General features: G+C 39.8%; 1 protein-coding gene across 3 annotated transcripts in view; it reads left to right on the forward strand.

Annotated features, from left to right (window-relative positions):
- Positions 1–2,144: 2,144 nt before the first annotated feature.
- Positions 2,145–13,723, forward strand: part of LOC110469698 (uncharacterized) — a 29,398-nt gene continuing 17,819 nt past the window's right edge. Inside the window, exons 1-3 of one of the 3 annotated variants that reach the window (XM_021528704.2) lie at positions 2,145–2,441; positions 3,390–3,458; positions 8,345–8,378. In XM_021528704.2, coding sequence (XP_021384379.2) covers positions 2,367–2,441; positions 3,390–3,458; positions 8,345–8,378 — 178 coding nt within the window. In that variant the 5' untranslated portion in view covers positions 2,145–2,366. Of the gene's footprint in view, positions 2,442–3,389; positions 3,459–6,678; positions 12,560–13,723 lie in introns of those variants that run through there. The other 2 variants (XM_077784790.1, XM_021528705.2) reach the window with 2 other exon arrangements.

Here is a 13,723-nt window from a genome sequence, read left to right on the forward strand (position 1 = left end):
TATCTCAGTTCTCATTAACAGTATTCAGTTTTGTTTCTATTCTCACTATAGCTAAGAAGATTCTTCCTCTGCACGGTCAAGAAACTTCCCTCTTCTGAAAGGGTTCTTCCTCACACCTTCTGCCCCCTGAAATCCTTCTTAACAAAACCAAAGAACACTTTCTTCCTTAAAGGCAATTCCCTTTTCCTCCTCTAGCTTTTCCACCTTTTTGATTGGTTAGGATGGTACATTTTGGTCTCCATCCTTTCTGTTTTCTGTGACCGTAGCTTTATTTCCACTTTAGGCATACTTCAAAAGTTTTGCCAAAAGAACAGTGTTAGGCAGAAGTGCAATCCCTCATTTCTCCCCCCTCTTTAATAAGATGGAGGTACTCATTTATATAACAGCTGTATCCCCAAAACCAGAAAAAAGATCACTCTGATGGTGAAACATTCTCTCTTCAGGAGTCTGTACTGCCACAAAACCTCCAGCTACCACCAATAGTTTAGTGCAGCAAAGTATGTATATAATGCCAAATACCTTTTTCTTTAGATATAATCTCTCTTTCAAAAAACCAAGGAAGTAATTTTCTCCTTTTTTGCTTCTTTCATTTTTTTTCTACATGGGTTTATTGTTTCACTGTGTAAATGCACTTTTAATTTGCAATTTTTATTTTTTTTTAATTAAGAAGGGTATGTAAGCATTACATAACATATACAGCGCGGTGTTTTCAATTAGTCCATTTTAGATTTTGGGATTAGAACCGCAAATAATGATCAAGCATTTTAATGTGATTCCATGTAAAGACTCTTACAGAAATGTCCAGGTACCAGTAACATCCTCACCAAAGGGGTATAATCTGCCATTACACCCCACTTACAATCCAGTATTAAAAGTGCCATTTCTGCTTCTCCTGAAGAAACACAGTGGAAGACAAGAGTAATTCTTAGCAATCTGGTCTAGTGGAAGGTGTCCCTGCTCATGGCAGGGGGATTGGAACTGGATAATCTTTAAGGTCCCTTCCAATCCAAACCATTCTATGATTCTATGAATAATAAACAGTTAATCCTACATGGAGTAATCAAACATGGAATTCTATGGACAGTTTTGGTCTATCTGGCACTGATTCCCCAAAACTTTTCTGAGGAGGGTGTATTCCTGGAGAGAACACTGCAACCACCGCAGCACTATTTGAAAATGTACTACACGATGCAGGTAATGCCTACACTGGGGCATGTGACTGAGGCACAGGTGCTGCCCATCTGGGGAGATGAAGCAGCGGACAGGTACAGCTCCAGCCCCAGGGAAGACACCCCAGGGAATCCTGTGGGATCACCTTTGGTAATGTGTAACCAAACCAGCACCACTGGCTGTGCTGCTTCGTGCATAGGAGTATCATAGGTCTCGTGGTGTATCACTAATATACCTGTAAAAGATATTGTGGCCAATTCAAACCAGGCAGCGACCTGTGGATTTGATGTTCTGGCATGTCGTTTAAACCCGGTGCACTTTTCTGTTGTGTTTTGTACTGTTTCCTCAGCCTGCTTTTAGAAGGAACTTTTAAGCGTACTTCTTAAATTATATTTTACATTTATTACCAGGCAGAAGCGTAAAGTTGAGACATTTTAAAATAAAATGTTTGCATTTAAATTAAAGCTGCTGCTGCTGTGTGTGTTTCTTGCCCCTTCTCCATACGGGCCCAGTAATCCCCTTGCAGTGGGCCCTGCACTCACATGGTTCGGCATCCCCTCAGAACTTGTCCAGGATCTGCCCACCCTGGCCCCTCACAGTGTTTGCTCTGGATAGGTCCCAGTACCCACACCCAGCCTGAGCTGCTCCCGGTAGCCATCCTAAATCCGCCCAGGCACCCACGCTGCTCTGAACCGGTTACAGAATCCTCCCTTGGCTTCAGCTGGCCCACCAATCTCCGAGCCGGCCCCAGGGCCCTCTCCTGGAACTCCTCCCGGGCCCCTCCGGGCACCGGGGGGCGCCGGGCGGGGACGGGGGCGGGGCCTGGTGGGGGCGTGGCCTGCTGCCGGGCGCGCGGCGCCCCACCGGCTTCCCATTGGCGCAGACGAGAGGCTGCCCGCCAATGGCCACCGGCCGGGGGCGTGGCTTGGCGCTGACGGAAGTGACGAGCGCTGTGGGGGGCGGGATGGGCGCGAGCTCCCGGATGCTTCGCGGCGGCGCCCGCGGTGGAAGATGTGGATTGATCCACGGAATAAAACAATAGCGCTTAAATAGCAAATAATAACCCAGCTCGTCCGCCCGAGGCCTGGCCCCCGCCGCCACCTGCTCGCTGTAGAGCACCGTGTGAACAAGAATTGGTTTTATTTCTTTTTGCTGTTGTTGTTTCCCCCACCCCCCACCCCCCCCAGCCGTGCAGGATGAGCGCCGTGCCTGAGGAAGTTAAGGCAGAAGATGGCAAAGCGGAGCCGGAGAAAAAGCACTTTTACTGCGAAGTGAGTGGGTGTGTGCGGGCATTGGGAGCCACACTGCGCCCGGCCGTGGGGAGCGCGGCGGGCACACCTGGAACGAGAGCGGCTGTGCCGAGGGGAGTAACGTGGCCGGTCCCCGGGAGAGCTGGGTCAGGGAATTCAGGCCGTTCCTGAGCAGTCACGGCTGCGGTGGATAGTTCTCAGTGCAGCCTTTCCAATCTCTGCTGCGTGTTTCTGATGGGCGGCCGCAAAGGCTCATTTATCTCTAAAAGCTGCAGCTCCGGGTCAGAACGCGTTAGATTCGTCATTCCCGTAGTGTTTTTGTAGCGCTGGATGTTTTTCTGGCTCATTCAAGTTCTGCAACAGTACGTAAAGGAAACAGACAATACTAGCATGCATTAGTCGTTGCTTTTTTAAAAGTTAAAGATAGTAAGAAATATTTGTACGTCTGTATTGCCTTCTGTTAATTATTGCAATGGTATATGCATGTCTGTGGATCTTAATGAAATGCACGTGTCTTCCTCCATTGTTTTTCGGGTCTCTGTAACGTAGCTGTGAATGAACAATGAACGGGGCTGCAGTTTTTCTAGGGCGTAATTTTGCCTCTGTTCCTTTCTAGTTTCTGCACGATCATCCCTTTTTGCTGGCTTTCCAGCTTGGAGGACTTTAGAAGACTAAGAATTTAGAAGGTGCTAGTAGCAGAGAAGAGGGAGGCTCGTAAAAACTTCTTACCACCTGATTTATTTAAATATGTGTTTAAGTATTGTTTGAACAGGTTTGCATACTATTTCTGTAAATTTAATGGTAAGCTGTTCTCCTAAAATTCATGCAAACTGTACTGTTTGAGCCAAAGAAGACCTTGAGAATGACACGATTACACTGTAGGAACGGATGTATTCCATATTTATAATTCACTAACGGCAGAATATTCATAGCATAACTGAAGATGTGCTTTCAATTTTTCTCTTTCAGGTTTGTAACATTTACTGTATGTGCGCTATAAGTCTTCAGTCCCACTACCGTGGTGCAAAGCATAAGAAGGTAAACTTTTTCCATATTAAATATATATGCAGATTTAATCCTAAATCCAGGACTCTTGCAAGTTCAGTACTTGATTTCACACAGCTTCAAGTGCTTATCTAACTTATTTGTAATAAAACATGTAGATTTGTAACAATAACTTGCTTGAAATATTCCAAGAAAAAAATGAGGTGGGATCTCTCAACTCTGCTTTGTGCAGCATGTAACTTGAAACATCAGCCGCATTTAAAGGTAAATGTGTGCTAACTGTGAAATTAACATTTGAATGACACAGAGCCACAAGTAGTGAAAGAATTCAACTTTCTATTTTCAGATGTAGTTGGTAAAAATACTGTTCTGTCTTCCAACTCTGCGTAACTCCCCTGTACTTTGAATAAAATGAATTTACTTTTTACTTTGATAGTAACATCAGTTCTGATTTCCTGAAGGAGTTACATAGACTTTGCTGTCAAGTCTGACATTTGTGTTGGTTTGAAGCGTCATAATATCTGCTCCCTTGTGTAAGCACAAAACAAGCAAAGGCTTAAAATAATTAGGCACCGTCTTCTAAGGGTGTACTTAGAGATGAGGCCTTTACAAATACTGAGTTGATTGGCTGATGATTGTTTAAAATTCCAATACATTCTCAGTCTGTAAAGGTGAGACTGTAACTCAGTTGTCTGTACTCTTTGCTGCCATCAGATTGTGTTGTTGTGGCACTGAGGAGCTTGCTCTGATGTTTTCTTAATGTAATGACACTTTATTCTTCTTGCAACATTAGTGACTAACAGCTAAATTGCCTTTCTCAAGTGATGGTGTGTCCTCTTTTTTTTTTTTTTTTGGAATGAAGGGCATCTCCCCATCTCTTTGCTGTTGAGACAGATTAATAGTATTCTGTTACCTGTTTGCTATCACTTTAATAGCATTGATTCTTACTTGAGTCAGTGGCTCTACTTTCTCCAGCCCCTTTTTTCTCCTCACAGGAATGAGTCTTCTTGCTCCCCGTTGATCGAGTAGAAGTGTACAGTTATATTTTTTGTGTCCTACCAAATGTTCCTGCTGATGCAAAGAATTCCTTTGCTTTTGTTGTTTCTTTTCTTTTCTTAGCTAACTTCAGCAATCTAGTTATTCCTGGTTTTCCCTTAAAAAGTAGAAAACACAGCATTTATTTTCTTACAAAATCTGCATATAGTTTTCCTTCTTTTCATGCTTGGATGTTTGCTGGGCTAAATCTCTCAGTTTCTTGTCAGTGAAATCTTTGAGCTGAGAGTGAGCAAGAGTAGAACGGGTTGAAAACTGGATTTTTGTTTGGTGTGGAGTTGTGGTCATTCACAAGTTGCATTGCTGTAGGAGTAACTCTCCAAGCTCGCATCATAATTCTTTTCAGTTATCTCCAATTTCTTCCTTTAAATTATGAAATCTATTGTGTGTTTTGGTGGAAAAAAATGAGAGCGCTCATGGATTGAGAGTTTTGTACCACTAGGTTTGGAGTAACTATAAAGTCCTGAGCTTGTGTTTCTTTTTAATGCAGGGTAGGTGTAGATTGTGAATAGCTCTTAGTTTGTTCCTTACTAGAGGAGTTCCTTTTCAAAATAATACCAAAGGATGTCCTGTAAACACAGCAAAATGAAGAGAAGGCAGTAGTTCTTCTCCTAGACCACAGTACTAGCCTGACCAATCCATCAGTCATATTTTATGACTTCAGTCAGATTGCCTTTTTTCTATCAGTTGCCCATTTGTTTTAAAATGGCATTGTTGAAGATACTCTGTGCTTGTCTGCCACTAGGTGTTTCAAAAATGCAAGAAAAAATTGTTAATGAGAAGGATGGTCATTAAGAAACTTTAAGAAACAAATGTAAACGTGTGCTACGTATATTATTTTCATTTCATTGGCCTGTATTTCCTGTAGCTATCAAAGTAAAATGTGTTATTTTGAATAGCTGCAGTAGTAACGCTTGGCTGTCTGACAGATTTGTAGGAGTACTTCAGTTAACCTTCAGTGTACATAGCTGTTTTATCTCTTTTTTTTCTGCCTGGGTAGTTTGGTTATTCTGGGTTTTGAATAGGTACATAAGGTATTTATTTAGGTTGTTTCTACATACCTTTGTTTTATCTCTAATTTTTTCTAGTGTTGTTAGTTCATAAGGCCAGACCCTTGTCAGACAGGTGCTGATGGCCGAAAGATTGTATGGCTGGGATGATCGCAGTACAAGTGATCTTGTATCTTGTGCATTGAGTGCTGTGTGACCTCTGTACAGTAGCATAATGATGGGGTTTTGTGGCTTCATTGCACAACAGGCATTAAAGGGATGGGGAGTTGTAGAAAGTGAAATAGCCAAAATATTCATAGATATGTGTATAATTCTTGGCTCTGAAAATTTGAGTTGGATGGTATTGGGTACTTTGAAAAACAGTTGCATTATAGTTTTAGCCATTATAGTAAAATGCTTAGAAAACATTTATATATGTTTACTAGCACTTTTAATTTAACCAAGCCTGTGAGAGTAGTGGGGGATATCCTGCATGAAAGATGGGTTTGTTTGGCCTTTTTTTTCCCACAGCTTAGGAAAAATCTTAGGTTTTTTTGCGATAACAGTCTCCAAATAAAATACACCTGCAGTGTATATACCTGGAATATGGTGGTATATTATATAATTTATTCTGTTTTTGTAAATATGCATTAGTTTTATTGTCAGCTTGCAAGGGAAATCCTAGAGTGGAACATCTTTTTTCCATGTGTTTTGATCAGCCCTTTGCAAATATGGCATCCACAGAAGAACATTGCCTATTTTGTGAACTGTGTTTGGAACACAGCTGAAGGTTGTTCTGGTTCTATCAAAGATTCAGGTTTCCTTGCCCTCCCTTCAAGTCTGGAGTTAGATAGGTAGAAATGCCTGCCATGTCCCAGAAGGAGAAAAATCTGTTCTCAAGACCCTACAGGCTCATTAGAATCAAGGAATGTTCAAATCTGTGAAGAGAGCTGTTAGCCTTTGTCTTCATCATTTCAGTGTTCTCATTTCTTCTGTGTCTTATCCCTATTGTTGTGCACCTGAACCTGTGGTTGAAATACCTGATGTGCAGGCAACTTTTCCATCCTTTTTGTGGCAGTAAAATCAACCATTGCTGTTTAAACATTTCAGTCATACATATTTGTGTTGATACTTGGAATGCTAATGTAGCTAGTTACAGGAAAATTACTTTGCTGTTGGATTGTTTATATTTGGTCCCAAAAGCATGCCATTGTGTTCTGCAGCATATCTTCATGATCCAGAGAAACTTTAATTGTGGATATTTGTTTTGAGGGGAAAAAACAAACTGAAGACAAGCGAAACCCCAAAACTTGATTTGCTTATTATGAGCTTGAAGAATTAAAATAAGTAGTTTTCATGTATATCTGATATATTTAAAGATTGTATATGTTTAAGAAAAACTAAATTATGTTCATATAATACTTAACTATGCACTTGAAATTGTTCTGTTAAGTAACTTGTGAAGTTCAATTTTGTGGGCAACTACTTTATGCAGTAGCTCATACAGACTACTGTGTGCACGGAAGGTTTGAACCCTTAAAACCAGTAGTTTTTGAGTTTTGGCTTCTCAAAGTCAGACCCTTTGCCAAAAGTTACTCTAACTTTTCAGTCTTAGCTCAAAAACAGTTGTTGCAATCCTTGAACCAGAACAGAGAATAAGTTTCTTACCTAATATGTGAGAATCTTAATTCCTGATCTAATAGCAGGGATCATGAGTAAAATGGACCCTTTAGCTTCAGTTGTGAAACTGCATTTCTAATATTAACAAAAGCAGTAAACCAGGTGCAGTCAGAGCTGATTGTCTGAAAATAGTCAGGAGGAAATTCTCTTTGAGCAACAGCTCACAATTGCTAATGTTTGCTGTGCTTGTCTGAAAAACTTGGCATTAGCAGCTGTTTGTTGTAAAACTGGAGAATGAGTAACAAAAGCACTTGGAACAGCATAACTATGAGGAGCACTGTGTCTGTATTTCTAAGCTTATGAAATCCTCCTGAATTTATACAAAATCGTCTACTGCCTGTGGCAGTACCAGCACTTGGGTGACTTCCTTATTTTACAACTGCCATGAAAGTACAGCTACTTGGCTTCTCAGACAGCTAATGATTGTGTAAGTCTTGCTTCCTTTTGAATTGCCACACCCATGTCCAGCATCTCTTCTATGCCACTGAATATTGGAAATACAGCACTTAACTCCATGGACTGCTCTGGGCAGAGAGGTGCTGCTGTGGTAGAATGATCACACTTATTGTTCCGTTCTTGAAAAAGACAAGTTTGTGTTTACTTGCCATAAAATTGTCAAAACTAGTCAGGATTGCTTTAGCTATTAAATTGAAATTTAAGTTCCCCTTTTCTTTAGGTTCTGCCAAAAAGCAATCATCTGTTCCGGATTCAGCCAATGAAAGACACTTTTCCTGTTCTTCATTATATGAATGATCTTTCCTGAGATTTGGCTAGCCTTAAGGTTTAACCAAATTCACTTTAACTGGTGGGGGAACTGCTTTTAGTTAATTTTTCCTTTTGGGGTAAGGTTTTTTTTTTGGTTGTTGAAACTGTACCTTCTGAAAGCTTAGGAGCTGTAATCATACTTTCGATTTTTCTGGCATCCTTCAGATGTGTTTCAAGCCATAATCATCCCTTAAAACTTGACTAAATAACAAGGCTTTCTTGAAAGTAACCTTGTGTTAAGTACAGCTTTGTACTTTTGCAGACAATCATAAAGGCTCTAATTTTTCCTGTTTGACAGTGGAAACTTTGGCCTGTAATGCAATTCATCTGCAAAGGCTTCTGTGGAAGTGCTGGGTTTTTCCTTTTTGATGCAGCACATTAATTTATTTTTCTTATTCTATTTTGGGATGACTTGCATCTTCATAATTAAAGCAAGAGAAAGCCCTGAGACGCAGGAATCTCTATTGTAAGTATAATACTTTTTTCTTCAAGCCTCCTAAGATAGATATTGCTTGGGAATTTACTGTTTTGTTGCTTTTCTAATAGTTCAGGTATTTGCATTTGCTGATTTATATGTCTCTGTGTTTCTCTTTGTATGTTTAACATTCTTCTGAGATTTGTCTAGTGAACTGCTGAGCAAAGAATTGTTTTAGAGTATGAAACCTTACTTATGCCTTTTCACATATAAATATTTATATATCTGGTAGTGGAGGGATGTATAGTTTGTGTTTTAGTTTCTCACCTTCTCAGGCTAAACTGTCTCCCACTTGTCTGTCAGCTTGATGCACTCACTGCTGAGTTTCAGACAGAACGCTAAGAAGCTGAATCACAGTCTAACACAGCACTGTTGCAGATGCAGCTCTACCAGTGCTGAAGCCACTTGGCAGCATCACAGGAATGTTCTGGCTCTCTTTATTGTAGTGGACTTGGAGGAGCAAAGATGTATTCAAGGTGAATTCAGTTGTTGGGGTATCTTTTCCCCAAGAAACTGAGAATGTGAATCCGGACTGTCATATGTCAATAAAAGCAGGAGTTATGGTGAAAGTTTGGAAATTTGGTATATACCTAGCTCCCAGTGGAAATGAAAATCTTGTTGTAAAGCTACTTATGATGACATAAGGAAGCAGAGGCATAAGCATGAGGGAAGATGGGGGAATGCTGTTTAAAAAACAAAATGGTTATAGTCAGTCACACAAGAAACAAGCCTTTCACTTCTACTTTATCTTCTTAGCCTATTCTCCCAAGAAACAAGGCTTACATTCCACCTTTATCATCTGTTCCCCAGTGTCTTTTGAACCTCTCAGCCTTTTTGAACCAAGTTGATCAGAGGTGCCTGAAAATACACATCTGCACAGGGAAGAGTGATGGTGTCAGTCCTGTACTGAGGGAAGTGCTGAAGGCTGAGCTCACCACTTACTGCACCCTGAAGAAGCAACACACAAGGAAGATCTGGGAAAATGCTGGTCAGAGGTGCTTTCCTAAGTGACTGGGCTTCATTAGCTGCTCTCAGGGTTTTGTGCTGATAAGAGAATTAGTGCAAGACATGTCATTCAAGTGTGAGAACAGTTATGAGATTTTGCCTCAGCAGTCGAGACTGCTTTGTGGTAACAAAGCTCCCTGACAAAATTTGAAGAGTTGTGAAAAGTTTCAAGTCTTCTCAAAGTCCAATGGATTCAAGTGCTACAAAATTGTATTTTCATCTCAGCAGCAAGAACAGAATTGTGTGGTTCTGGTCAAGGGCTTTTAGTGAAAGACACTTTCTACAGATTTCTTTGAATTTCATTTCAGAAATGATCATTAAAAGTAATACTCATTAAGTATTCAAAATCATAAAATCTGGTTTTGGAGGAATAATGTATGGGATGCATGTGGTAGAAAGCGTGACGTGAATAAGAGGCCAGAAGTTGTGGCAGCAAGACTGAAGAGAGTGGTGCAGTGCAGGAGCCTGTTGCAAAGATGTATGGCTGTAGATAACAGTACTGTATGTACTACAGTCTCTGTGTTCCATGGAGAATTAAAAATTAATCAATGGGTTAAGAATGTCTGCATGCTACAAGTGCTGTATCTTTGGAAGTGTCATGACTTGGAATCTTCAGCTGGGATGTGTTCTGCAGAATAAGAAGTCAAAATATCCGATTATTATAAAGTGAAGAATTTAGAAGCTTTGGTAAGCAAGTTAGTTGTGACTTCTGGAGGAGTCTCAGCATCAGAGGGTACCACATATAGTGGTATTGCAAGATAATGCTTTTATCCAGAAAGTTCTCTGCCTCAGAAATCATTTTGAAATGATCAGAAACTTGTAATAAAAAATTATTATTAATACTACTGATGTCTCCTTTATTCTACTTTATCTATTGCATTGTGCTTCACTGAAGATCAAGATGTGGAAGGTCAATTTGCAAGGCACTGGTAGGGTTTATTTGTCCAAAGAGGCTGAAATTTGGTCTGATGAAATTTATTTGTATGTTGCAGTTGTGTTGCTTTGGGATTTTTTACAACTAGAAAAGCTTTTTTCTTAAGTAACTTTTCAGAGGTGTTGAGAACTAAAATGCAGAATTATATAGTCAGTATATATGTAGAACTGCTTAAACTCTCCCATGGACATATTACTAATTATATAAATAATTCTCCTTCAAGGTCAGGCAGATCCAGTAAATTCATTGTGCTCTGTTACTGACACAAAAGAATAATTATGGATTTGTCATTCCATATTTTTAAATTTTAAATAGCTGGGTTTTTTTATTTACTATTTGTAGACCTATGAGGTAAGCATGGACAAAAATTACTAAATTCAGTAGTAAAATTTTGTGAATGAGCATGGAAAACATGGATATTCTTAAACTGGGTGCACTGTAAATTAGATGCATGCATCTAATTTAATTTCAGCATATAAATTAATGAGATACTTTTGTTATTTTTGCTGGATCTGCAATCATCTAATGTTCATGCTATCAAATGCTCCTGTGAGATTGAACTCCAGCTCTGTGAATATTCTGTCACATTTCAAAGAACCAGGAAAAAGAAATGTTGTAAAAGTGAAGGATGTGTCTTCTTGGAAATAATTCGGGATCGTACCTGACAAGTGTCTGAAATGTACACTGTCTAAAAAGGAGAAGGTACTTCAGAGAATGAGGCTTGACGTATTTAGAATGCTTTACACCAACATTTGAATTTTCTTCCTTGCTGCAGAATTAAAAAAAATTTTCTTTTGTCAGTAGGGAGAACACCTGCCATTTGTAAACCAAAATTTAAAAATACCAAGTATTTGGATTCTGAGTGTTTCCAAATTTTATTCCATGTATCCTTTCTGAGCCGACCAGAAGTTGCTTCATAATCTGGAAGTGGTGAGTGTATGTAGCCTGTGTGACTGTGCAACCATATTGACTTCAAAGTCAATTAAGTGAGGAAATGTATCTGATTCCAGATGTTTGTTTTTGGAGGTGTTCCACTTCCTGTAAGAAAGGTGACTTTCTTCATCACATTACTGTGTGAGTTTCCATATGGCAAAACTATCCACAAGCTATTTTTATTTTAATGACAGAATTGGATATCTTGGATTGTTTTGGGTTGGGTTTTTTTTTCCCCCTCTCTTCAGCATTTCTGAGAAAAGCAACATAATGGAAGATGTGGAAATAGAAGATGCTGAAGTTCTGTGACTTTACTAAGAATGTTAAGTCAAAGCACACCTGAGTACATAAATTTCAATAATGCTATTCCTTTGTACAGTCATGTAATTGGACAGATGGAATACTTTGTTGAGCATTTTTTTAAGGCAGTTGCCCATTTGTTCAGGGATAAGGAGTGGAGGGGAATGAGCATCACTTTTTTTTTTCTTGGGGTCTACTGGCCAAAATAGAAAAGTTTTGAAAGCTCTTTGCTTTGAGCAAGAGGCACTAAATGATGGGGCAATGCCAATATACATACAGGCAAACTTTTACTGGGCAATAGTAAAATGCAGTGGTTTACAACTGTTAGCTCAGGCAAGAGGCACAATACAGAGTATGAGCCCTGTTAAAGCCTTTTATGGGCTGCCTAGCTGTATTGGTGAAATGAATATGTCACAGAGGTGTGGATTGATGGTTTGTTTTTTTTTTTTTATAGCCTGTGGAATTTTTCTTGCATTACAGCATGATGCAGAGGTATCTTGTCCTGCTATTACAGCAATACAAATGAAAAGTGTAATAAAGGATGCTGTATGTTCTTAGCTGCTGGATCTGCTAATCTGCATCTATATCCTTCAACTTAAAATCTGTAAATTGCACCATGAGTAAAGAAAGCTTCATTATGGTTATTCTGTGAAACTCGGAGTCAAGGAGAGAAACCAGCCTGAAGATAAGCTGCGGTTATTAAACAGCAGTGATGACAAGTTCTTCCTCCACTGAAGGCACAAATGTGGTGGATTCTGCCTTGTGTTCACCAGTGATAACCTCACCAGAATCCTGATCAGCATTTCAGCTTAATATTTGAAGAAACTGATATGTTTTAACATGTCCCTCCAGGCTCAGTGTATGTTAAAAATGGATAAGGATTTTGTTTTTTGGGTGTATAACTACTGCTGAGTCTTCCAAGGAAAAGCCTGGAAGTTCTATTCTGACTTACAGACTAGAAGAGGAAATGTTTCAGAAGCCATAATAATAGAAGTAAAAGGTGGAACACTATTTCAAAACCCTTACTGCTTTTCTCTTGGGGAGTTCCTCAATGTGGTGGAATCTGGCGTCTGTGCACTTCCCTCAAAAGGGACTGTGTGGCACTGAGCTCGGGACATCCTTGTTGCTGCTGAGTAGCTGAATTGCCAGTGTCTGAAACTGCCCTTTGATTTGAAACATAGCTGTTACGTTTATTGCAGTCATTAGGAATGGGTGTGCATTACAAATACATATACAGATGTTTCTTTGTTTGCCACCTTTTGTATGTTCAGCACTCTGTAATTGAATATTGAAAGGAAGGGGATTTTGGGGGAATTGGTTTTGTTGGGTTGTTTTGTTTGTTCGTGTACATAATTAATATTTGGAAAATAGTTCTTACTAAATAAAATAATCAGGTGGAAGAGATTTCCTGAGACTGATTAGGTGATTTCCTAACTTCCTGATTGAAGCAGGGCTACAGCCAAAGCTGGATCATCACTTGCTGAATTCTTGAACATCTTCACAGGCAGAGTGTCTGCTACCTGTGTTAATCAGTCTGTAGTTGCTCCTCTGTTCAAAGAAGAATTGAAGCAACTATTTCTGGCTGCTACTTTTTAATGCTTTTGTCACATTCCTACAGGGCTGGACATTTTGTAGCTGCTGTTCAGTTATCCATGCTATTATGTCCCCTCTTTGTCTCCACCAGTCTAAAAGAAGTCCAGCTCACAAACCTGTTCTCATAAATTATTTGCTCTGGATTGTTGTGGTAGTCATTTTGCTGGGCCCCCTCTGCTTTCTCTACATCTCCCTTGAACTGAATAGGGATGATAGTAGTAATCCTTACAAGTCCCAGAGAATGGGGGATAAAATACTCTGCAATGAGCTGCCTGTGTAGTATCTTCAGTGTTCCCAAGGTCCCACTCAGCTGAAGCTGTGGCATCAGTTGTATCCTCTAAATTACTGTTGTCTGTGAATTGTCGGAGGGTGTTTTATGAATGCCACCAACAGTAACTAACCTGGTTGGGGTTGCATCCTTATGGGCCCTGGAATTTGCTCTTTGGGTGATTCTGCTGCATAGTGGACACCAGGAGACTGATTTGTTGATTGTTTCCCTTTGAGCCTAGCAAGCCAGCTGATTTTAAACTCATTGATCAGTCTGATATGCTTTAGAGAAAATACTATTTTG

This window comes from Lonchura striata, chromosome 1 (assembly GCF_046129695.1).
Source record: "Lonchura striata isolate bLonStr1 chromosome 1, bLonStr1.mat, whole genome shotgun sequence".
In the NCBI taxonomy this organism is placed as follows: domain Eukaryota; kingdom Metazoa; phylum Chordata; class Aves; order Passeriformes; family Estrildidae; genus Lonchura; species Lonchura striata.